This window comes from Dendronephthya gigantea, unplaced genomic scaffold, assembly GCF_004324835.1.
Source record: "Dendronephthya gigantea isolate DGI-Jeju-01 unplaced genomic scaffold, DenGig_1.0 000116F, whole genome shotgun sequence".
Classification (NCBI taxonomy): domain Eukaryota; kingdom Metazoa; phylum Cnidaria; class Anthozoa; order Malacalcyonacea; family Nephtheidae; genus Dendronephthya; species Dendronephthya gigantea.
This window is the reverse complement of record NW_021163126.1, coordinates 157,224-183,443: the sequence shown is the minus strand read 5'-3', so window position 1 is coordinate 183,443 and position 26,220 is coordinate 157,224. Positions and strand designations below refer to the sequence as shown.

The 26,220-nt window shown below is 36.4% G+C and overlaps 1 protein-coding gene across 1 annotated transcript; it reads right to left on the bottom strand.

Annotated features, from left to right (window-relative positions):
- Positions 1 to 9,878: 9,878 nt before the first annotated feature.
- Positions 9,879 to 10,697, bottom strand: LOC114535323. Its single transcript, XM_028556687.1, has one exon. The coding sequence runs from the start codon at positions 10,695 to 10,697 to the stop codon at positions 9,879 to 9,881; it is 819 nt and encodes a 272-aa protein (XP_028412488.1).
- Between the last annotated feature and the right edge of the window lie 15,523 nt (positions 10,698 to 26,220).

The following is a 26,220-nucleotide window of genomic DNA, read 5'->3' as shown; positions in this document are numbered from 1 at the left end:
TGGTGAAGAAAACACCGCTCTTCAAATACTAAATCTCTGTAAATTTCAACAGCATCCATTAACGTGCACGGCTTAGTTATGCAAGCGCCATCTTGGCTTAGCATCTGCTTCTCTCTTTTCTTGTTCATCTTCTTGTTCAAACATTCTAGAGCATTATTGTAATACAGCTCCTCACCTAATCCAGCAGCCTCTCTGATGTCAGCCAACATCCCATCTTTCATGTCATCTTCGACATGAGTTTTAAAGTATTCAACAAACTGTGGAGGCCAGTTCTGTACCATGCTGCTTAAAGTGCTGTCAAATGAAGATCTGGTGCAATCGACCAAGCCCTTCTGCATCTGCTTTGCTGAACCAAAAAGATCTTTAAAAACTTGTTTTTCTGTGTCCTTGTCTGAAATGTGTTCTAAAATGTTACTTTGAACATGGCGAGTGCATACCTCTATCCCCTCCAATAAAACGTAGTTTATCTATGTCAGGTTTTGATTCAACAAGGCTGTGAGCAAAGTAAAGATATACTTCTGCTGATTCCTCCTCTGCATGAAATAGGCAAGGTCCAGGCACATTGACATTCTTTTTTGTCCTTTTGTTTATAAATGCCTTCAGCGCATATGATGTTGGTGTCATGAAGAACTTTCCAACATTAAAAGTGGTATCAATGGACAGTGTTCCACAAGGAGAAGAAACAGAAGTGCATGAAGCAATTATTTCTTCTAGTTGTGCCTCAATTGAAAAGACAAATCTGAAACCTTTGCTATGAAATTGTAAGTTTCGTATGCAATGTTTCCCAATTGCATCATTTGAAGAGTATAATAGGATCTCTTGAAATTGATCATCACTCTTTTTTTCTTTACGCAGTTTCTTTCTGTAGTATGAAACCTGATTAACATCTCTTGGAGCCATTCCTTGAGAAAATAAAAAAGTTGAGTTTGTGGCGAGCAGGCACATAGTTGCATTGCATACATTGCACACAGTAGGATTTTCTTATTTTCTTTTGTGGGGAAAAAATATGTCTGGCTATAAGCAAAATATCTTAGGAAATAATGGAACATTTTCACAAATATTCTTAAAGAATATTCTTAAACCAAGACCCATTTTTATTTTGGTTAAAAGTTGCAAAAGAATCAAACAAAATATGTTGTTTGATAAAAACGCTAACTGTTTATTGCATACAAATTTAATCAACCAACCTAAGCCCTGCCAGCCCTAAGCCACAGTCAGAAAGGTCGTTTTTCTATAAACATGCTTGCACAGTACCTGCTACAGTTTGTGACAAGATATTCCCAGAAAGTTTTGCTGTTATTGTTCTTGGCCCAGCAACTGTTTGAACAGCCTCTTGTATTTTCTTCTTGATTGATGGTGCAGTTGGAATGAAAGGCTTTCCTTTTCTCTTCTTTGGTGATAACTGTTGCTCCATGTTATTAGGAAACATGTATTGTATAAGAGCATAATTCATCTCTTCTAGAAAGGAAAAAAACTACAAATTGCTGGCACAGTACTGCTGAGTAGACATTATCTATAGAAGAAATATCAGTCATCAAATAAAACTTGGTTATATACCCTCAGTTAGGTGACAAAGAGTAACCAAATTCTTGGTTACAATAACAAATGATAACTACTTAAAATAACAAGTGCATATGACCTTTACGACAAATCAGAGAAATTCTTTGTAGCAGGTGATTTACATCTGGTGCGGGTATACTGTACTTCCTATATTTTTAGACTTGTAATTTTGTATTCTTTTGTATTTTAAGCTAATTAAACCGAATCCTAATTATGCTAATTCTAACCCTTACTCTAATCCTAATAGCCTGGGGGTGGCACCCCCCAGCAAATCCCCCAATCTTTTTTTTTTAATTGCCTTACCAATTTCGTTGTTTTTGAAGCTTTCAACCGTTGTGATGACTCTTCTTACGGCCGAGTATTTCTCGTTTGCATGGTTATAGTAAGTCGTTTTTAGCAGGTAACCCTCACCCTGCAACCCAGCCTTAATATCTTTGGCTTTAATTTCTTTGCTTTGCCAACTTATTGCATCATCTGAATCGTCGTCGTCAGAATCATCTAGTCGAATCAACCGTCTGAAGATGCGTGTTTTGGTATTCCAGTTCAGCCAAGAGCTGGATGTGTGTTTCCAATCTACGCCAATCGCATTCTTATCTACAAGGTAATTCCCACTTTTCGACGGGTTAGGTGGAGGTTTTTCCCGTGCCAATTCAACGGGAACATCTGTTACCAGCAGCTTAAAACGATCTTCGCTGCTAAGATCACTTTTATAAAGTAAATCGCTACAAACAGCCATGTTGAAAAATTTGGATATCGCACGTTTGCACATGACACATGCTCTGTTTACGCATACATAATTATCATAAATTATTTATTATTTAACGCTGACCGGAAAATTTATACCGCGAAGTTGGGAAGTTGGGGAGTTGGTATATTACAGACACCGCCTATAATTACTTAATTGTAATTTAGATCCATCTTTAAAGACTGGAATAACTCTAGCTAATTTGAGTTTGTCAGGTACAATACCTGTTTGAAAAGAAATATTAAATATTAGTTCAAGTGGTTTGGACACAAGAGTTCTGACTATCTTCAAAATATTTATAGGAATACTATAAGGTCCTGTGGATTTCGCACCATTCAAATTAAGTATTCCAGTCTCTATTTCGTCTATTTTGCTTCGTATTTATCAAATCGTAAGCAGTTTGTATCTATTAATAGTGATATATCTAATGTAGTTACTATCAGTTGCAGAGTTCCTCAAGGTTCTGTGCTAGGACCATTATTGTTCTTGATTTATTTAAATGACTTTAGTTCCTGTTCACTTATGGATTTACATCTCTTTGCTGACGATTCTAACTTTTTTGCTTCAAATAATGATTTAATATCGTTGGAAATATTTCTGAATGAAGAATTGGGGAAAATGTTTGTTTGGCTTTGTGCTAATAAACTTTCATTGAATTTTAAAAAATCTAATTTCGTTTTATTCCATGCCAGACAAAAATTTATTAACCATTCCCTCTCCCTTAAAATTAACAATGAAGAACTTAAATGTGAGACTTGTGTTAAATATCTGGGCATACTCGTTGATTCAAATCTAAGTTGGAAAAATCAAGTTAGTCATGTTTGCAATAAAATAAGAAGGAGCATATTGGGCTTCTATTTAAAATTCTTTCTTTTGTAAACCTTAAAATTTTGATTAATCTTTACTATGCTCTGATTTATCCTTATCTAAATTATGCATTAATTGCTTGTGGTTCTGCATCTCAAACAGTGCTTAAAGGTAGTCATATCCCTTTTGTAAGTCATTTATCGTATTGTTTTCGAAATTTTGATTTTGTAGGTTTTGGGTATTTTAACTAGTGTACTTTTCGAATTTTAAGTTACTTTCATGAAATTTATAATTTCTAAATGCGAAAAATGCTCCTAAAGTTGTGGTTACACAAATTATCCTCCATAGCAACGCCTTAGCAACGCGTTTTTACCATATATCCTCGCCCAATACAGCCATGAACTAGCTTTTCTGGTTTCTACTTTTGAAGTATGGTATTTAAAGACCTATTTTCCTTGCTGTGATTTGATTGGTCCGTTTTAGAAGCATGCTTGATCATATATTCATATTTTTGCATAGCAAATTCACAATCGTCTTTGACACGTTGGCTGTAAACTTCTGTACGAAATTCTTCCGTTTTCCTCGATATTTAGTCGCAAATTACATTTGTTTGTTGAATATTGGTTTGGTTTAGTTATTTGTTTCTGGTTTCCCGTACGAAAATGGGAAATGTTCGTAATAGGAAGCGAAAACGGGCAAGAGTTGCTTGGCAGAAACAAACCAAAAAATTCAAAGATGGCGTATCAAGTAATGAAAATCTCGGACCTTCTAAGACGAAGATTGGCGATATAGAGGGACGGTTTGGCAAGAACTCTGCTTTCATGGGCTCAGAAAATGAAGGAACTATATTTATGGACATGTCAATTTTATTTGGCGTGTTTAACGAAGTTTTAAAATGCCCTGAATGTGGTCACAAAATGACTTCTCATGTTGACTTGAAGAAGAAGCATGGCTTCTCACATTACATTGTGCTAGAATGTGAACTCATTTGTTCAACAAAGTCAGATTTTATTCCAACTGATTGACTTTTTCTGGTTAATCCTAAAAGTTAAGTAAATGGCTGCCATACTGATAACGCTTATATCAGCGCGTACACGCATGGGCCATGCGTCTTTCAACTGGATAAGCAACAAGCAGGCTCAGCTAACTATCCAGGCCATGCCAGTTTCTTGCCGTGCTATCAATCCAACGAAACTCCGTCAAAATGCAAGTGTAAACGATCAGTGCTCAGTTTTCTTGAGCAGCACCCGTGCCGATTTTTACCCATGTAAATGAGACTGATATTTCCAGCTGGACATCTTCCCATTACCATAGGTTGACTTCTCCATATAAAGTTTTCCACAAGGCATTTACTACAAGCCTGAACAACAGGTAACCATTGATCCAATCCTCTTAACCTGAACCCTTGGATTTGCAGCCTTGCAGTTGAAGCAGAACTTTCCTAAAAACTCTGCAAGGGAATTGTAAAACACCAGGAACATTGGTTCATTGTATGGACTGGTGCCATCAACGACACTATCACAAAAAATATAAATAATAATAGGAATATAGGTATTTAAATTATACCTATATTTACAGTCTTCTTCAAATTTTACCAGTATTTTTATTAGGCTTCAATTACACTATACCGGATTGATTTTCATACCAGATTAGTTTTCACACCACGACCCATAAAGCTCCGTAAATCTTCGCCGTTGTCATGGAATCAATGGCGATTTCCCGCCATACAGACCTATATAATATTGGGAAAGAATCAGCAAAACTGCAAAATGTCTGCCGTGTCAAAGAAAAACTCTTCACATGGACTGACTCCGAACTCGAACTGTTGATTGAGTCAGTTAAAATATTTACTTCCAACTGTCTTTTCAAAGGCACAGATTGGGAAAGCGTTAAGTCAAAATACGAAAAAATTAGAGAAATTTTTGTTGAACACTATGCAAAAATTGATGAAGATGGCGAAATCGAAGAACCAAATTCAGACTATCCCAAGTCAAAGTCCCTGGAGCAAATTACGAAAGAACGAATTGCAGCAAAGTTGAAAACAATTTGGGGTAATTTTAAGAAGGCAGTCGACAGCGGGAAAAGAAGCGGGGGAGGTAGAATCATGATGACATATTATGATTTATGCCACGACATATGGGTAGAGGCCCCTTCGACAAAAAGTATCGAAGGTACATTCAGTATTATTTACTACAATTTTTTTGCTTTTTATCGCCGAGTATTGAATGATACTTTTTATTCATCGCTTCTATCGCATACTATGATTTATTTCCTAGTATAAAATAGTACTCTGAACAAACAGTCATTCAGTCACTGCTATTGAGAATATTTGTATTATTAATTATTGCATTAGTTTAGTTGATTTTAGCTGGCAATGCACTCAAATATGTCCTATATCAGTATTTACTCTGCTATTAAACAACAGATGACTATATACTCATCAGTGGTAGAATACTGCTAGTAAATGGGGTAAACATTTATGTTAATTCAGGTGGAATTGATTCAAGTTCAGCCCATGAAAAGAACAACAAATCCAGTGAAAAAGACAAGTCACAGTCATCTTTGTTTGTGCAAAGATGCTGTTGTTGTCAACAGCGATGATGAAATGGAATCACTGTTTGGCATATCCGGGGAAGAAGAGGGCACACAAGGAACACCCAAAGCACAAAATCCAATTGACAAAAGAGAAAAGATTGCTACATATCTCAATAATGAAAAAGAGAAAAAGATGAATACAAAGATCTCTGTTAACAAACAACACCTTTATCTTGCTAGGGAGGATCTAGCACTGAAGAGAAAGATGATGGAGACATCTGACAATGTTGACCAGCAATTTAGTTGACCAGCAATTTAGTTTCAATATCTTCGGTCTTGCGCATTTCTCGCACATTTCTTGCACTTTCACAAATTTTCCCGAGTGTTCGGAAAACAATGGAGTCTTAACTCTTTCCCTCTGTAATTCTACTTCCCAAGCTCTCTCTTCAAATCTTGCTTGCTGTCTACGCTCTTCTCTCCTGATTTCTTTCTCTTCCCTCCTGATTTCTCTCTCTTCCCTCTCATGTTCTAAGGAATTAATTTTCTCATTGTCCCCGGGAATTTCACCCTCATTTTTCGTTTTAAAATCACCGGCACAATGCAATTTACCCAGGCTATCTGAAAGATTTTGTATATTTTTGTCATTCTCAAACTCTCCAGGTTGGGTATCATGTATATTTGATGCCTGTGCCTCGTCCGTCATGTCAACCACCTTATTTATATCGTTTGTATGCAATCTGGCAGCCAAGGTCTTAACTCCGTCCTTAGAGTTTATAACTATGTGTCTTTTATTACACTCATCCCTTAACGAGTCTATTTGCCGGTTGTTATAGTAAGTCATTTTAAGGTACAATATAAAAACAACCCTTTGCAGCTTTGATTTTCCCACCGCTGCCACCAATTGTGACGATTTCTATTGTGGATTTGGGCGCTGCAAACGCTGATCCAAAACAACAAAAGTATTCTAATAATTAATAAAATCCTTTATTCTAATTAACTACCCCTAACTATTATTTTTCTACAGTATTTTCAAACAAACCCTAATTCCAGAGAGTGTCCGTCTTGTTTCTTCGTCTAGCCCCAACACTTTGGTTACAATGTATCACCAAGCGATTCCCAGGGAAACCCTCGTCTCTTACGTTTTTTTTTATCGGTTTTGGTTATTGCATCACTGACTTGTTCAGCTTCACCACACTTCTGGGTTTTGCTTCAGTAATCCTGTCGCTTCAATATACTTGACTTTCAAGGCTTTACTTCAACTTTATCAAATATATCTTCTCAAGGCTTTACTTCAACTTTATCAAATATATATATAGCGTAGTAATTTCTAGACGGGTTCACCCCAATACTCTGCTTATTCCACTCAAAATGTTCTTTATAACTCTTAGGACCGCTTTGCTGACTTGTCCTGTCTCAACTCTCTGACCCAGATTTAAACTCTCTCCACAGTTTTTATATCCCCCTAATTAATTACCATATTTACAACTCAATTATCATGTAATTATAATACAACTATTCTTCACAGTTAGTCAAATTTTCATAGGTCAATTTTCATTACCAATCGTCCCCCCCCCCCCACCAGATTTATTAAATCTATTAGGTTTCCCAAGCTTAATGCCAAGCTAGTCTGCTAAATTCCTAGGGCACACCTATAGAATGACACAAAATATTGCACCTTCGAATTCATTGCACCTGCGTTTTATTCAGCGGAATCTTGCAAAAGCAGTAATAAGTTTTCAAGATGGTGGCGGAACTCTTGGTAAAAGTGCACTAAGTAACAAATACCTATATTAAAAATGCTGGAAATCGTTCCCTTGCCAGCGATATCTCTGGTGATTTTCTACAGCTTTCAAGAGCGGTTATAAAGAAGCATATGTTTCCAAATGATGAAGCTTTTAAAGGAGCAGTGTCACATTGTGCGCATCCCTGCTGCGCATCACAAACTTGAAATTCTACACTTGTATTTTTTCAAGTTTGTAAATCAAAGATGGTGGCCGCACTTGGCACGTCGCACGGTGGAAAGCGAATAAATGCAGGGCGTAAGAGAAAATACGAACGTTCTAACAGCGCGCAAACTGTTTGGAATCGTAAACATAAACAAGTTTATTTTTCATTGACGATTTTTAAATCGTGGAAAGACACGAAAGATGAGGCTGGATACGGTTCAAGTACCGACAGTGAATTTGCCGCATATTTGTTGTCATTAGAATACCGCAGAAGGGTGCATATATTTTATTTTTCTGTTGCTTCTCAGCAGATATGTATATTTTTAATAATACAGTTTATTCCTTTAGATCAGACATTGAAAATGCAGGCCGAGAGCGAGAGCGCAAACATAGTGTCAAATATACAAAGTAAACTGGCTCAAAATTTACATAATTATCTTTATGCTATGGTCAATGCCGCCTCTTGTAAAATAATGAATAAAATGCGATTAATTTTTTTAGGCGTCATTAAAACATCTACCCCATCTAGACAAGATAATCGAGTAAATGTTCCTCCAATTTTGCCCTCGATATCACCAATTTTTGATAGAGGAGAAAATATGGAAGTAGGCAATTTGGAACATATGTCACCACACAAAAGGTTTATAAATTATATTATGTAATATTATATTGTTCCTTATCAATATGCAATTATTGAGAGTATGTTGGTGATAACTAAATAATATTAAAAAATTAGTTTCTATTCATGATCGAATTTCATAGTCTAATGGGTGAAACTAGTACTTCGAAAATGAACATATCATTATTCACTGATGATGAGGGTGAAAGTACTGATACTGCAGACAGCTCTGAACAAGACTATTGGTATAGTTTAAGATTATTATATGAAAGTTCAAAGCAATTATGCATGGGGTAAATAAAATACAGTTCTGGAACTAATGGGTTAATGTTTATTTCTTTTTTTAATTTGTAGCCACCAACACAACCTTTCACACCCAGCCATTGCAGAACTGAATGCTGATAGAGTTCTTGGAGAATCTGATTCAGAAGATAGTGGGTAAGATAAATGCATTACAAAATGTCTTTATTGCCATTTTATTGTAACATCAATTTTATGTGTCATATAACTATATAGTGCAACTGAACCAAAAATAGATGTGGATGATGAGTCAGATGATATATTATCTGGAGATGAAATGTAGTGAGTTTTTTTTCTTGTTTATTCAGTATTTTGATTATCCAAATATATTGCTTAATATTTTCCTTATAATATTTTCCTTATATATATATATATATATATATATATATATATATATATATATATATATATATATATATATATATATCTTATATATTTTTCAAACAGTTTCATTGATTACGATGCTAATGATGAACAGAAAGATCCCCCAAAACACCTGACTCACCACAAATCCCAGAGGTTGCCAGTACCAGCCACATAACATTTGGACCTCATCGTAAACTGAGTAGGGGTGAGGAGATCAACAAGTTTCCATATGAATTTGAGATGGTTAAGGAAAGCAAATTTGTGTGCTCTCTTCCACTGTTATTGGAGATATTTCAAGCTCGCTGTCAATCACCTGGTTGTGTGAATGCACCAAAAGTCAGTTACCATTTTGTTTCTGCTACATTACTTGTTGAATCCATTTGTCTTGCTTGAATCCAGTTGGCAGCAATTGACTGGAATTACCACATTAATCTTCCCCAAACAAAGACTAAATCTGGACAAGATGTCAGGACAAAAAAGTATAACCCAAGAACGAGGCAATGAGATATTAAAATTGTGAAAGTTGAAAAGGGTTATGAATATGTCCCACAACTCATATCCAGAATATTTCACAGAAGAGTTAATGATGCAGATGGTGTGGCAAGGCAAATTTCTTTGAATGATAGTAACCCTGTTCTTATCTCCTCAACCATAGCCCATGTCCCTCCTTCTGCAACAAAGGATATTGTTGAAAGAAAGAGCCGATTCACAAGAGATGAATCGGCTAGACTGCAGAATACCTGTCCACTAGTAATTTATTACTTGTTTCATCGTGGTTCTAGTTACATAGGCTCTAAAAAATGAAACTAACCTTTAAATACGTCATTATAGAAATGCTAATATTTTTCATTCACAATACTTGTCATTTAGTGGCTACGCAGTCAAAACAAAAACAATATACATCTGAAATATTTTATTTCTTAAAAATTTATGCATGAAAATTTTATTCAAGTTTAAATGTTTACAGATTCATTCAACTACAAATTTCTTTTACTATACTTTATTTAAATTCTCCGTAGATTTTTCTCACATCTTGTAGAAAAACAGAAAATAAGTCCTGACCCTTATTTTCATATCGCCAAAGAAATTCTGCTAGGTGAGATGAAAAGGCAATCTTTTTCACCCCAAAGGATGGCAATTGATATTTTGCTTGCCTCCAGTGTCCTTCTATTTTATTAGTATGAAATCCTTCAGTGTTCACAAATTCTTTAGAATGATTAACCAACCGATGTTCGTAGCCATATTTTTCCAAATTAATATAAGCTTTCCAACAATCTGAAACTATGGTTGTTCCCTTCGCAATGTTTTGGAAAATTATTGGTAGAAGGGTTGCCTCATCTTGTTTGTCTACCGCTGCCATAAAACCTTTTTCAATTCCTCCAAACACCCACTGTCCTTCCACACGATGGCCGCGCTGGTATTTCCTCTTTCCGAATTTGCTTTCATCAATCTGCACAACCTTGCCTGGCCCACCAATTTGCTGTTTTCGTTCAAGCAGTGTCACTTCGCATGTTTCACAACAGAAGCTGTCCCAATCAACTGCAGTATTTGAAGCAATACTCATCTCGTGACAAATATTCTCTTGTTTAACTTTGCGGCACCACCAATACGTAAATTTTAATATTTCTACAAGCATCATGTTGCTATTGTCGAACCAGCTTCCATGACGAATAGACATTTCTGTCTTGTGCCGTTTACCATTTTCTTGTCTGCGACATTCCCATTTGTACCCATCTGACCGATCATCACACTCTATCAGCTTCATTGGTTTTTTGCAATGACCGCATAATCTTTCTCGCGCGATAAGATCCTCTTTCATACACCATTGTAAAATTTCATCTTTACTGCCAAGTACTTCGCTTTTAAGCGATCGTGTGTCCAATTCCTAACCCTTTCACTTCGACTGTAGCTTCCTTCCTGTTCTTGTCCACATTGTGTGGCAGTGCTCTTTACGTCAAACAAAGAAATCTCAATAATTATAATAACTTGTAGGTACACCACGTAAGTATTAAATACTGCAAAGCTTTCGGTCCGTTAACCCGGACCTTCATCAGTGCAATATTGGAAGGTCCGGGTTAACGGACCGAAAGCTTTGCAGTATTTAATACTTACGTGGTGTACCTACAAGTTATTATAATTACTAAAGTCGCCATGCAATCATACAAGAAAATTATTAAAGAAATCTCAGTCTGTGCAACGCTACTTTTCTTTAAACTTTTTTTAAACTTCACACAAACCTGAACTGCCTTATCCATTTATTTCTACAGATGCTTACAGTCTCACCTTCAACAAAATCCCAACATCACACTTAAGACTAAAGATTGACACCCTGTTATCATGCCGGAATTTCTCTCTCACAGTGCAGCTTCCGATACTCTTATTCATAATTCCATAGTCATTGTCTCCTGCTAATTATTCAAAATTGATACTTAGGCATACACTTTTGAATAATTGTTTACCGTTTTTGATGTCTATCCCCATTAATAAAAAAAAATAATGCGTAACAAAATTACAATGACTTTTTACATAAATATAACTAACAACTAAAAATTCAAAAAAAAACAAAGCAGATCACAAAAAAATTCCATTAATCGTAATATGAGTTATTGTGAGAATTTTAAATTGGCTTCCAGATTGGCTAATTACCTAAGTATTGCAAGACAAGTTGCAGATGGGAGTGTTAGACACTGCAACTTCTTATAAGAATCAGCTGAATCATTGTGTGCAAGTTGTTAAGCATTTATATTTTGAAAAGAAATTGGAAAAAACTAAATTTAATTTAAGAGATACATGGAAAATGCCTAATCAAATTATTTGGTGGAAAAGTTCAAATTCAAAATTTCCTACAAGTTTTAGAATTAATGGTAATGTTGTGACAAATTCAGATACTATTTTGAATAATTTTTGCAGTTATTTTACCATTATTGGCAATAATCTTGCAAGCAAAGTACCGGCAGTTGATTCTCCAGAATCTTTTTTAAACGCCAGTTTCATATCAAACTTTTGCTGAACAAAAAGTCTACTTGTATTACGCGGGGTCATATTTCTCTAGATTTGCCGCAATATAAGAGGACATTTTGTAGTTTTTTGCTTCTTGCCGTTTCTGCATGCCAGCTATTCATGAGTTGCCATTGGAATATTAAAATATAGGTTATGGGTCGTGTTTTGAATATATTTTTACGGCAATTGGAGTTAATTAAAGCTCGTCATTTTTTAGTTGTTTTGGATCAATTGCGCAATATTTTACTAATGTTTACTATTATGCGCGCTGCGTAGACTCGGGGATTGAATGTGAGCACGAACTGCGCAGGTCTATGACTATAGTTTCCGCCAAATTTGAATAGAGCGCAAAATTTGCAACATTTTGGTAGTAAATTGTTTAAAAAAATATTGAGTTTAGGCTCGTCAAAATGGCCTGGAAGTTCTGGGTGTATTTTGTCCTTATTCTCGCTGTCGCTGTGCAGATAGCGACGGCTATAAACAAAAACGGGGCAGAAATTTCGACGGACACATCGTCGCAGTTTGTGTATTGCATAAGCAAGTAAGTCAACACAACATTATTTATTCATATATTCCAATATTTTCCGTTACTGAGTTGATGGTATATAAAATATACTAGGTTACCTGCAAGGTAGGGATTGCTGCGAGCATTTTAGGGTCAAAGTGAATTGTTATATGAAATGTTAGTAAACTAAATCCGTTTCAACTAATAGCAATGGCAGGTTTAAAACACGTAAAGCGAACCTCTATTGAGCGTTAACTCGCTGGGGCTGTACATGAATTAATACCTGTTTGCGAGAACACTGTCAATGACGTCAATATGTAGGTCAATATATGCTATATCAAGTTCTAACTTTTATCTCGAAATTGTTTTGAAATAGGCTTGTTTATACTTATGATTTCGCGAGTAAATTTGCTATAAAGAAAAGATTCATAAATGTTCAATTGCCCAAAGGATTTGTAGATTGCACTCGGCAAAAACAAATCGTCTGAAAATAGTCATTTTACAGTGTCATGAATACCAATTTCCCCGATGTTGGATAGACCCGGGAGTGTTTTTCCCGCTGTGGAAGGGTAAAGGCGAGAACGCTGTCTTGCGAGTTACAGCTCGTTGAAGTCAAAATCTTTAGAAGCAGCTAGTTTTAAAAATATTTTAACATACGAATCACAACAGGAGTATTAACAATAATAGTAATATTGGCTAGAATTTAGCACGCGTAGCGACATAGTATTGTACTTTTCAGTTTCCGCGCGGAAAATATTGTTTGGGCGCGCAAAATTCCACCTAGCGAAAATACAGGCCCTGCAGTAGCACATGTTTAACAAAATAGAACATTCTTTGGTAACATGGATATTTGTTTTTAAAATATGCTATTTGTCTTTGTCGTAAGAGTCCATGTAAATGTTTGGCTTCATGTGAAGAGTGATAAAACATCACGTAATACTTTGAACTTTGAACCCGCTCGAGAAGACGTGTAATCAGAAACCAGGTGAAGATCCGGTAAAAGCACTAAATAACAAAAACATTCAGCTCATTGTAAAATAGGAATAAAAACATATGCCTATGCTTACAGTAACCTAATATAAAATAAGTCAAACATTGCACGAATCTGAGTGATTCAGTCAGGCAATTTAGACAATCAATTCAATTGCATATTTTATCTGCGACTGTGTCATGTTATTAAACACGACTTGCAAGCGTCAAGCCGCATACTTGAAACATCATTTGATGCAAAATATGGAAATCAGCAAAAGAATACAAATGTCAATGGATAAAAAAGACTTTAAGGCATCTGTATGTAAGACTTGATTTGCTTCACAGCACTGACAGCTCAACTGCTAAGGAAAGCGAATTAGCAAATTGGATAGTACATCTTAATATTCTAGAAGAATTTATATAGTTCTTATATATACAGCATGAATCTAGCTGTGATCGATTGTATACTTTTAGCGTTTCATAAATATACAAGTTAAAATTGTAACAACTGTAAACGTAACATATGAACGAAAGATAAAAATATCTTATCTTGAATAGTCAAAATAGAACAGAAGCTGATCCTGTCCATCGAAATAAAAAAGCACATGGATATGAGCGAGTTTAAAATTTGTGTTCTACGCATAGAAAACGCGCACGACCACAATTCCTTGCGCTAAATAAAATTTAGTTCAGAACCCCCTCTCTGCACAAATTAGACTGCTGCTACGCTCGCTCGCTTCAGGCTCGCTCGCTCCGCAGCAATGATCAGGCAGATCAGCTTTATAGTAGGTAATTTTTGTTATTTTAAATATTGCTTCATCGATTCGTTCGTATAGCTATTTGATTTACTCATTGTCAACTGAGCTGGAACAACTAGATGGTCAAGATTATATCTCTTGGTTGACCATGGTTGTCACTGAAATCCTCATTAAATCAGGTATATATGGAAACTCAACAACCATATTATTCAAGTATTTAAAATTAAAATCAGTAAACTGAATTCTGCAATGAAACGAGCGAAAAAAGCAGGTGGCAGACAGTCTATTAAACTGCTGAATTTATGGAAGAATTCTTCATATAAAGTGAGTATTCATTACGATAAAACTGATATTGGAGGGTTACATACGGAAAGAAAATGTAGAGCTACGTGATGGAAAAAGGAAGCTAGAAAGTGCCCTGGAAGCTGAATGTGTAAAAAGAGCGAAAGTTGAAGAGGATTTAGAATTATTAAAGAAAACTGATGTAAAAACCGAATTGCATACAAAGGCAAGTTTAAGCAACTTGTGAAGAAAATTGCAAAACTATCATCCAACAAAAAAACAAGGGGTCCTGGTAAAAAGAAAGAATTTAGCAACTACACAAAACAACACCAAAAAAGAGTGCAAAAGCAATTGAAAGAACAATGTGAAACAGGACTGTCATTTCTCGGGCTCTATGGATTTGTACCATCAAAGGTTGAATTGTACAATGAAAGCACTGGGGAAGTTGAATGTTTTTTATTTAATGAAGATGATGTGAATGAAAATCAGGAGGAAATGTTAGATGAGGAGATTGATAATCTGAATACCTGGCTCTACTTGAAGGACAGGTTTCATACATCAAACGAAGCTTGGCATGAAATATCCATGAATTCAAAAGAGTCACCCTGCCTGAGCAAGATAATGAAACATGGAATCATAAACTAACACCAGGAGAGCAACATGGCATCCAAATGAGTTTTCGTAACGGTATTACTGAACAAATTAAGAGGCTAAAAGAGGTTGGTGTGATAATTCCTGGAGAAAAAGCTAAGGTCAAGATCAGTGGAGATGGAACTAAAGTTGGAAAAAGATTAAACATAGTAAATATTACTTACACAGTTATTAATGAACAGAATCAATCCATGAGTGAGAAGGGTAATTACCTTTTGGCAATTATTAAGACAACAGAAAGCTACAAAACATTGGCAGAGAGCTTAAGAGATATAATCCAGGAATGGAAAGCATAAATGTTGATGACACAACCTACCCACTGGAATATTTTCTTGGTGGTGACTGGAAATTCCTGGCATGTGTGTGTGGTATAGTTGGTACAAATGCTGATTTTGCATGTATATGGTGCACATGCCCTAAGAATGAAAGGTACAACATGAAAAAATCTTGGTCAATTCTGGATCCAGATTTAAGAGCAAGGACAACAAAAAAATTTAAACAGTTTGCCAGAAGAAAAAAGTTTAATTGTAATCATGAACCTCTATTTCCATTCATTCGTAAAAGCCATGTTATTATTGACATGCTTCACCTATACCTCAGAACAACTGACAATCTTATTGAACTACTTATTAGGGAACTGAAAACATGTGATGCAATCCAAAAGAAAAAGCAATTTACAGACAATTTTGCAAGGGAAAAATATAAACACATGGCTGAATATGAAAAATATCTTCAAAGCCTAGGGATTGCATTTCAGTTTTACGTAGGCAAAGAATCGAAACAGCTGGAATACAGGGATTTAACAGGGCCAGAAAAACAAAAACTTTTTAAGAATATCAAAATTGCGTCTCTTTTACCAAATTGTCCACATTCTGAAGAAATACAACAAATTTGGAATGATTTTACCACTCTCACAGAGGATTTGAAACAGAATGTGGAAATTGATCAGGCAGTGGAATTCAATTCAAAAGTCAAAATGTGGATGAACAAATTTCTGAGCATTTATCAAACAAAAGATGTCACCCCATATATGCATGCCTTCAGCCAACATGTTCCAGAATTCCTTTCGCTTTATGGAAACATTGAACAATTTACGCAACAAGGAATGGAGAAATACAATGATATTACCTCAAAAAACTTTTTTAGATCAACAAATCACCAAGGTATTTCAGCTATTAAGCAATTATTTTTTAAAAGAAAACGGGTACAGCATTTAGAGGCTGCTGGATGTTCTCGAGCAAAACGAGATTACACTTGTTCAAATTGTAACAATATTGGACATACAATTAAGACCTGTACTGCAAAATGTAATAGTTGTAATCATGGAACATGCTGCTCCCATTTAACAAAAATTGGTGCTAAATATAGAAAAAAATGCACAATAGTGGAATAATAAGCACTGTTAATAGTATATGGATTAATGTTAACAGTGGCATAGCTACAATCCTGGCCAAAACCATCGACTACACTCTGAATGATTTGTACTTTTTTACACAAAATATTAATATTTCTGTTTCGTTTCCCCCCCTCGCCCCCCTAATCAATGTTGAATCTATGCTAAATGCTTGAATGAGTTATGACACATCACTCAACATTGATTTGTGGGGGAAAGGGGGAGAATTTTGAAATAAACCCCGCGACTGCTGACTGTAGTGTCAACTAACACAGAGTGTCGTCAATGTTTTGACCAGGATTGTAGCTTTTTGCTATTTGTTTGTATGCAAGTGATATCAGGTTTTTTGTCAGTGAACTGTAAAACAACTGCTTTGCTTTTTCGAGCAACCCCGCCCAGGAGTAAAGCGCCGGTCGCATTATAAGTTTTCCGTATTTGTGTGAATGCCGTCTGCTTTCGCCAAAGTATATTATGCCAGTGTATTACAAGATCGCGATTATATTATCTAGGTTATAAAATAAACAAATCTGGGTTAATATTCCAAATTGGCTTAAATTATACGAAGATATTTAACATGTTTTGTTGCATGAATATGGCCTTCGTTTGGATGTCGGTGATCTTGTTTACGTTTGCATAAATTGACTGTTGATTTCTGGGTTTACTTCAAAACTACTCATCTGACTGGACAATAAACTTAGAAACGCATTTAACTGCCAGACTATCAAACTGAAACTCGCAGTTTTTGACAAACCAGCCCAGGGCTATAGGCATTGCAGCCATGATTTGTCATTTTGTCAAAATTTGACATTACTCCTAGCAAGTGCACTTATGAGAGGCATTACCACCACCATTGATTATTTTCAGAGGTCTGATTATGGCCTTATAGATTATTTAATTAACTATTGAAGGTCAATTGTTGCTGAAAATATGCTAAAATATCTTATCAAATCAACAGGTTGTACTTCTTCTGAAGTTACTTCTGAAGCTACATGTTACATTCATGCAGTGTCACCTGTAAAAAAAGCTTCAACAAGTGAAAGGCGTTTTTTTTATCTTATTCTCCAAACTAAAGAGGAATCGGTGAGACCTGTGTGCTTCTCGCCAGAGAAGCAAACTGAATTAAAAACACTCGAAAAAGTGAAATCGCCAGTGAAGATAAAAAATTATCAGAAACAACGCCAAGATATCTTTATTAACAAGTATACAAAAATCACACCATTGCCAATTGATGAAATTGACTTCCCACGCACTGAAATTTGCAATGAAGATGGGCTCATTCCCAACATATCCTTCCTTCAAAATGTAGCAGGGGAACAAATTGTTTCACTCAAAGGCGAAGTTGCTGAGCTATCAGGCATCAAATATCTCAACACACAGCACCATGGAAAACTGAAAAAACAAGAAGCTATTGTGAGAGATACAACTTCATCAACAAAAGTAATATTATGGGAAGATTATGTTGGATCTCTGGAACTAAACAAAACCTACCTTTTAAAGAATCTTCGTGTCAAAGTTACCAAGACTGACAGATATCTAAACACTGCCAAAACAGAAAAGTTTACCCACACAGAAACAGAGCCATTTACACATCCATTGGTTGATGTTGGGGAGGATTTGTCTGTGGTCACATCAATTACATGGACTGCCAGAATATTGGGTATCCAGCAAGCTTTGAAGCAGCCTTCCTGCAGATCCTGTGGCAAGAGTGTTAACCAACATGCAAATGGTATTCTTGGTGAGTGCACATCATGCAAGATGAGCCAAGTTCTTAGTTCGTGTGCAACACAGTGGTTCATAAAAGCACTGGTCCAAAATGTTGATAACACAGAACAAAAGCAAAAGCTCTCATTTTACCCCAATGATGTCAAGCAGCTGGTGGAAAAATTGGGCATTGCTGTTGACCTGAATGATACAACAGAAGATGAAATTCTCATAGCAATCTTGCAGGCAGAAAAGGACATCTCTGTTCCCTTTGACTCTGTCACTTCTAAAGTAACAAATATATAATATTGAGTTTTAAAGACAAACTTAAACTGTTGTTCATAACACCATGGTATGTTGAGAAAAATGACTTTGTTTGTGTTTAATCAGTTCATTTTACTTGTTCATTAAATATTGGGTTATAAAAACATAAACTCAAACTATTGTTGATAACATGCATGTTGTCCACAAATGATATTGATTGTGTTTCAGTTCATGTTACTTAAGTTCATTAATTAATGGTACAAGGTAATTCTATTGACTTATTGTATGTGACAACAAGAACTCAATATGTTGTTGCCAACAATTTCTATTTCCTATGTTCCTCAGGAACAACATTTGTATTTTCTTTAGTTCATGTTACTTTTCTATAAAGTTATTATTAAAGGTTGAGTTTTGTACAATTTTTTTCCAACTTATTTAATCGTCTACCTGAGATCAAACTTCAATGCTTTCAATCTTACCATTAGCAGCAGAGTTTACAGTTTGATCAAAGCAAGTGTTAATTATACCTGTAAATGGTGTTTGCAACAGATTTTTATCTAAATGGACTTTTTATTGAGCCACTAGCTAACAGACCTCAAAAAACCTCAACATAATTTACAGTAAGCACCCGTTCAAGTATATAGTTCTAAAGCCTGGTCGTAGGATATAACTTATTTTGTAATAACGTACCTGAACTAGCCATACAGTAATTTGTCTTGTATAATAGCCAATATAATAGGCCGTAGCCAGAAATGGGTGCGGGTGTTCAATGACTTCCGGTTCGACCACGACCTGCTGCCCCCCACTTGTGTGAACTCTATGCAAACTGCAGGTTTAATAATCGCTATAGAGCTATTATTTCTATTGATATCTCGATTTCTACCACATTAATTCATTTAATTGTTCGTCTAAAGATTCTTTTGGCAAGGTAAGACACCTGTGATCACCCGTATGTCTCTTAGTCAATTGATATAGGTCTGAATTCTCATTTCTCAAGGAAATGTTAGATTTTTTATTCAGTGTTACAAATGTTGTCCACAACTCCACGTGCTCTCATGAATAGTATAAAAGATCTTTTATATTATCCATGGTGCTATTAACTTAATAGTATCGGCTTCTAGCGAACATTTATCCAGGAGGTTTCAATGTTGTTTTTTTTTGTTTATAGGTATATGTGGTGTGAGTTCATTTGTTCTCACAAGAGCCATTGTGTTCACGCTGGTCAGCATTTGAATCAAACACTATTTGCAATCAAACGAAGCCATTGTGCTTTTATAAAACTAAACCTAGCGAAGCCGTGGTGCTCGCTTAATATAAAATACAAACAAAGGCATAATTTTTGCCTGTTGACATATCATATATTGAATACGCAAAACGAAGCTCAAACTCAGGCAGTAAACGTCTGTTGTATTATATAGTTTGAAGAAAGAACTGGCAATTGATCTCTCATAAATGGGAGTAACAATCGAGCAATACCGTGCCCGAATTGGCGCACATCATAACACAAAAATTCTATCTTGTCATCAGTCTACGTCACTACAGAGTCACATATGAGATGCGCATGCGTGTCTCGCCAGTCAGTGCTTACGTGTTCGTTGATCAGTCAAGCAGAAAAATTTTTGGCTCAGTAAATAAACAATTTTAATCCTTCAAAATTTGGAGCCATCAACGGGTAAGTTTCGACGAATCGAAGGTAAGAGAAAGACCTTCAAGTGTTCTTACCTTTTTTAGACGAATTACAATTCTAGGTAGAGAGAAAAACACCGAAATCATGGCAGCCGACTCTGACTCGGACCGCGAGGTCGTCAGACATATGAGCAATAATGAACGCCCCAACGCTTCACCGAAGCAACGGGCTCAAGTTAGCTCACCGAGCACAAGTCAAAAGCCTACGGCCAAAAATGACGCCAATACCAATGAAATGCTCATGAATATTAACGAAAATATGGGCCAGATGACAACCTTACTAACGGCCTTGGTCAACCGCTTGCCGACCTTCCCCGAAACCGAAAAATACCCACCGGGTAAACAATCCCATCCGAACCGGACACGCGACCGGGGGACAAATTCGGGCGACAGTGAGGATGAAACAAGGTATGAAAGTGATGCAAGCGGTTTTGTTGATGACGATGATCGTGCTCCTGGCAGACGACAACGTCGCGCAGCTGACCAGATGAGTATTCACACATCAGGCGACAGTGATAAGGAAAGTGTCGACGTACGAAAGCTCACTGAGCAATCACGGCAGAATAACAGCAATGAACAAAATATGACCGATTCTGTTCTAAAAGAACTGTCTGATTTACTTGATGAAGACGAAACTACTGGACCCAGTTATACAAAAACAACTAGCAGAGATTGCAGATAAACGCTGGGGAATTAAATTAACACCCGACAAAGTCAAAATAATGACTGAGCGTTATAAGAGACCAGGCAACGTCTCCAACATTATAGCAACCAAGGTTAATAAAGAAATTTGGCCATTACTAAGTGCCACAAAGAAGAAAATGGACTTGCAGTTCTCGAACATCCAACAAATACTGCGTAAAGTAGCAGTCACAGTGCTACAAACAGCGGATGAGCTACTCCCACAGATCAGAGATGACGCTAATAAGAATCTTGCATCAAGATCTGTGGACGCTTTGGCCATGTTGGGTCATGCCAATTCGGAGTTACAAAGACTACGCCGTGAACAAATACGGTTTGCACTCCCCTCTGAGATTGGTTCAATCTGCCAGGCTGACATCCCGAATGGGCCATTACTGTTTGGTAATGACCTGCAAAAACAACTAAAGGATGCCAAAGAGACCAATGCCATAATGGGAAAAAATTTGAAGAGCCACTCAAAGAGAAGAAACACCACTTACAGGACGAAACCTTATTCTACAGATAGAAGCCTGCATTACTCCTCCACAATCGCTACAACAAAGGCCAGAAGAAGGAGGGTTTTTGGAAAGGCCACAATTACCCAGCAAAACGACAAAAACAGCCGCTGGAGACAGGCAAAAAATGATAGCACAATTGGAATTAATACAAAAAAATGTAAGCTCCTTTATTAACTTTATTCCAGTATTAAAACAGTATTTGCACGCCTTATGCCGGTCCTTCCAAGGTGGTCAAGTATCACAATATTGGCATGAATGGACAAAAATTACATCAGATAGAAGCATTTTAGCTGATATCTCAGGCATTAGAATTGAGCGTATGGAAACCCCTGTCCAACATAAACTAAATCACCACTTTGACAAGCAGGCTTTAGAACTCATACCAGGTATTCTGAAAGAAATGCTTTACAAAAATATCATTCGAGTTACTACAAGCTCACACAAACAGATCATTTCGACTATTTTCTTACGCCCCAAAAAAGATGGCAGCTATCGTTTAATATTAAACCTTAAGAAATTTAACGAATCTGTTGTGTATCATCACTTCAAGATGGACTCATTGACAAATGTAATAAACCTTATGGAGGAGGGCTGTTTCATGGCATCATTAGATATCAAAGATGCATATTTTTCATTTGCGATAAACAGCCAGGATACAAAATTTTTGTGTTTCAAATGGGGGATGATACTTATGAATTCACTTGTTTACCTAATGGGTTATCTTCGGCACCAAGAAAGTTCACAAAGTTGCTAAAAGTACCACTTTCTCAACTACATAAGCAAGGCCACATTTCTTTAGGCCACCTTGATGATTTTTATTTACAGGGAAACAGTTTCCATCAATGTCTTGAGAATATCATTGATACCACACTATTATTTTCCCGCCTGGGCTTGGTAGTTCATCCAGAAAAGTCGAATTTCATACCAGCACAGGTTATCACAATCTTGGGGTTTATCTTAAACTCTGTCACCATGACAGTCAAACTTACAAGGGAGAAAGCCCTAAGTTTACAACAAGCATGCAAGCATTTGCTTAACAGCAAGCAATATACTATTCGCGAAGTAGCACAGGTTATTGGGAAAATTGTTTCAAGCTTCCCGGGAACGAGCTACGGCACACTGTATTATAGATACCTAGAAAGGGACAAACTGACTGCCTTGAAGGGCAACAAAGGGGATTTTGATGCCCCCATGCTTTTGTCCCATCCTGCTAAATCAGAACTAGTATGGTGGATAAATAATATATTCAATGAACAGAATTATATTTCCCGCGGGGCACCTACCCTTCAGATTACAACAGATGCATCATTATCGGGTTGGGGTGCGGAATGCCAAAAGGTTTCCACAGGGGTTCATTGGTCTGCTATCGAATCGAAGAATCATATAAACTATTTAGAATTATTTGCTGCTTTCATGGGATTACAAACCTTTGCAAAAGACAGGTCAAATGTCCACATAAGACTAAGACTAGATAACACCACAGCTGTAAGCATATTGAACCATATGGGGACAAGTCACTCAGATGAGTGCAACAAACTCTGTAAAACCATATGGGAATGGTGCATTAAACGAAAAATTTGGGTAAGTGCTGCCTACCTACCTGGCTCACTTAATACAATAGCAGATGGAGAATCACGGAACTCAAATACTAATTTAGAGTGGATGCTAGCCCCAAAAATTTTGGAAAAGGCCTTGAGCCAATTATCCTTCTCTCCTGAGGTGGATTTATTTGCCTCCCGTATAAATAAACAATTTACTACATATTGTTCGTACAGACCAGACCCCCATGCCATGGCAGCAGATGCTTTCTCTTTGCAATGGAACAACATTAGATTGTATGCATTTCCTCCATTTAGTGTTATTGCACGAGTTCTGAGCAAAATTTGTCGAGACAAAGCCGAGGGAATAGTTGTAATCCCAGAATGGACAACACAGAATTGGTACCCAAAGGCACTACAGCTGACCGTCAAACCACCAATGATAATAAAGCCAAAAGCTACACTTCTTCAACTGCCACAAAACCTACAAGCACGGCACCCACTACATGCCACACTAACATTAATGATCTGCCACTTATCAGGCAAAGTTTGAACCAATATAATCTCACTGAAACCACTAAACATATTTTGATGTCTTCCTGGAGGACAGGAACATCAAAGCAATACAATTCTTATCTAAGACGATGGGAATGCTACTGTAAAGACCATAAACTCTCGTTATTTAAGCCAGATCTGAACAAAGCAATAGAATTTTTGACTTCATTATACGAATCTGGCCTTGGTTATAGTGCAGTGAATACAGCAAGGTCTGCTCTATCATCTGTTCTTTCTCCAGTGGATGGTTTCAAATTTGGAGAACACCCTTTAGTACGCCGCTTCCAAAAAGGGGTGTTTGAACTTCGTCCAGCTTTACCTCGTTATAAAGACATTTGGAGTGTTAAAACTGTCCTAAACTACTTACTAAAATTACCGTGTGCAAAAGACCTGACATTGAAAGAGTTGTCTCTTAAACTGAACATGCTTCTCTGTTTACTAACAGCACAACGATGCCAGACAATACATTTAATTGACATACAATTCATCCAGGAACTTCCAGGCAAATATCAAATCACAATCCAACAGAAGCTGAAACAGTCGAAGCCAGGAAACCATTTAGAACCGATTATTCTGCGAGAATTTGAGTCTGAGAGAAAACTATGTGTTGTCATCCACTTAAGGGAATACCTGAAAAGGACTCAGAGCTTAAGGGGACAAAACAATCAACTATTTTTGAGTTATGTCAAACCATTCCGACCTGTTACCAAAGCAACAATAGCTAGATGGGCAAAGAAGGTATTAAAAGCACATGCCCAGGTTCCCTTCCCTCCCGGGTGACTCATACGTTCCGTATTTCTGCTCATTCTCATGACCACTTTGAAGACTGACTGGCGAGACACGCATGCGCATCTCATATGTGACTCCTACGTTCCTGACTGATGACAAGACAGAATTACAATCAAACTTCAACTTACAGGTAAGTCTCGTTTAATTTACAATCAAACAGAATTCCGCTTGCCTTGAAGGCAACATTTGTTTTCCAATGTTGATATTTATATTTCAGTTTATATTAACAATTATGATGATAATAATATTGGTACGAATATTGTACCTGAGTACCATATTTTATTTTCCAACAAAGAAATATACTGAGCGCCATATTTTATTTTGGAACAAAATTTTGAAACAAGTGATAATGTTGTTCACTCAAATATTACAGTATAGCATTGTGTATGTTCCACTGTTGTTGAGAATGGCAAATGATGTCGTCCTGGGCCCACAATATACGATGTCGTTGACCCAAGCCAAACAATATGTGCTGATTTTAGCCAAGGCAATACAAAAAAATTTAGAGAAAATGCTGGCAAACAGTGTGTTGCTATGTGTTTGACTGCAGTTCTACATAATCAACTAAAGAATATTGACGAATGGGATTCATCATTCTTGAATGTTATATTGTGTGCTGGAAATAGCCTCTATAGTTGTATAAGCACCTCTATTAATAAACCCTTCTTGCTCTTAACTGATTTGCCTGAAATGGTTTCAATTTTTGATAAGATCTATTATTTGCAATACAGTAACCCATTTGCTGGTGATTTGTCTATGACAACTGACAATTTACCTCACTATTCATTAGAGAATGCTCTCAATAATCTGTTTTTCAATTCTGAATTGAATTATCAATATTGTCTGTTGACCATTGATTGCAACACTGTTGCAATTTTGAAAACTCCTGACAGAAATTTCAAAATTTTTGATCCTCATTCCAGGGATTTATATGGCATTGTACACCCATTTGGGAAATGTGTATTAGTTTCTGTTCAAGATATAAATAATCTTATAATTTATTTCCAAAATACTGTACGTCACACCTTTTGAAGTCAAGGGCGTCAGTGTTCATGAATTACAAAATTCCGAGATAACCCATCAAAATACCGCTAATGTGTTTGAAAGCTCAGCTGCAAAAGAAAAAGATTTACATGGAACCCCAAATGAGAAACGAACTAGAATTTTGGAAAATGAGAGAAACTATCGAAAAAGAAAACGAGCTACAGAAAGCGAAAATGACAAGCAAGCCAGACTAGAAAATGATAAAAAATATCAGAGAGAAAAATTAGCAATGGAAACTGAAAACAAGAAGCAAACTAGACTCGAAAATGCTGGGAAATATAAAAAAAGAAAACAAACAGAAAAAACTGTTACTGAAAACAATAAAAACCAAGTTCCACATGAACAAAGTAGCAGCAGCAACATTGTTAGTCAGCAATATTATTTGAAACAATTTGACATTACAAAAAATGGAAGTATCCATAACCAAAGTTGGGCAAAAGCTAACATTACTAAATTTCATAAATCTGCTCAATATTCCATCAGTCAGTGCACAATTTGTCAAGAGGTGTGGCCATTAAAATCTAAATCGAAGTCAGCTGCTAATTATGTCTGTTCACGATGCTCTAGGGATAAAAAATCTCCTAAAAAATTTTCTTGTGAAAATTCAATGATACCTTCACATGTTCCACATGACTTGCAGAATTTAACTCAGATTGAGGAAATGTTAATTGCTCGCGCTCTTCCTATCATGAGAGTTTACATTAAACCTGGTGGTCAACGAGGTTATTCAGGGCATTGTATTAACTTGCCTCAAAATGTCACAGAACTTGCAAAATCTTTGCCAAGATACCCTAAAGACTTGGCTGTGATTATTGTGAAGGTTAATGGTAGAGACAACACATTCAAGGATGTTACTGTGCGAAAAGAAAAAGTGCACAATGCTTTACTTTGGCTGATCAATAATAACCCACATTATTCTGAGTTACCAATTAATGAAGATGCATTAAATTCATTACCTGAAAACGGCGTACCATCAGACCTTATGACTGTTGAGACTGATGATGA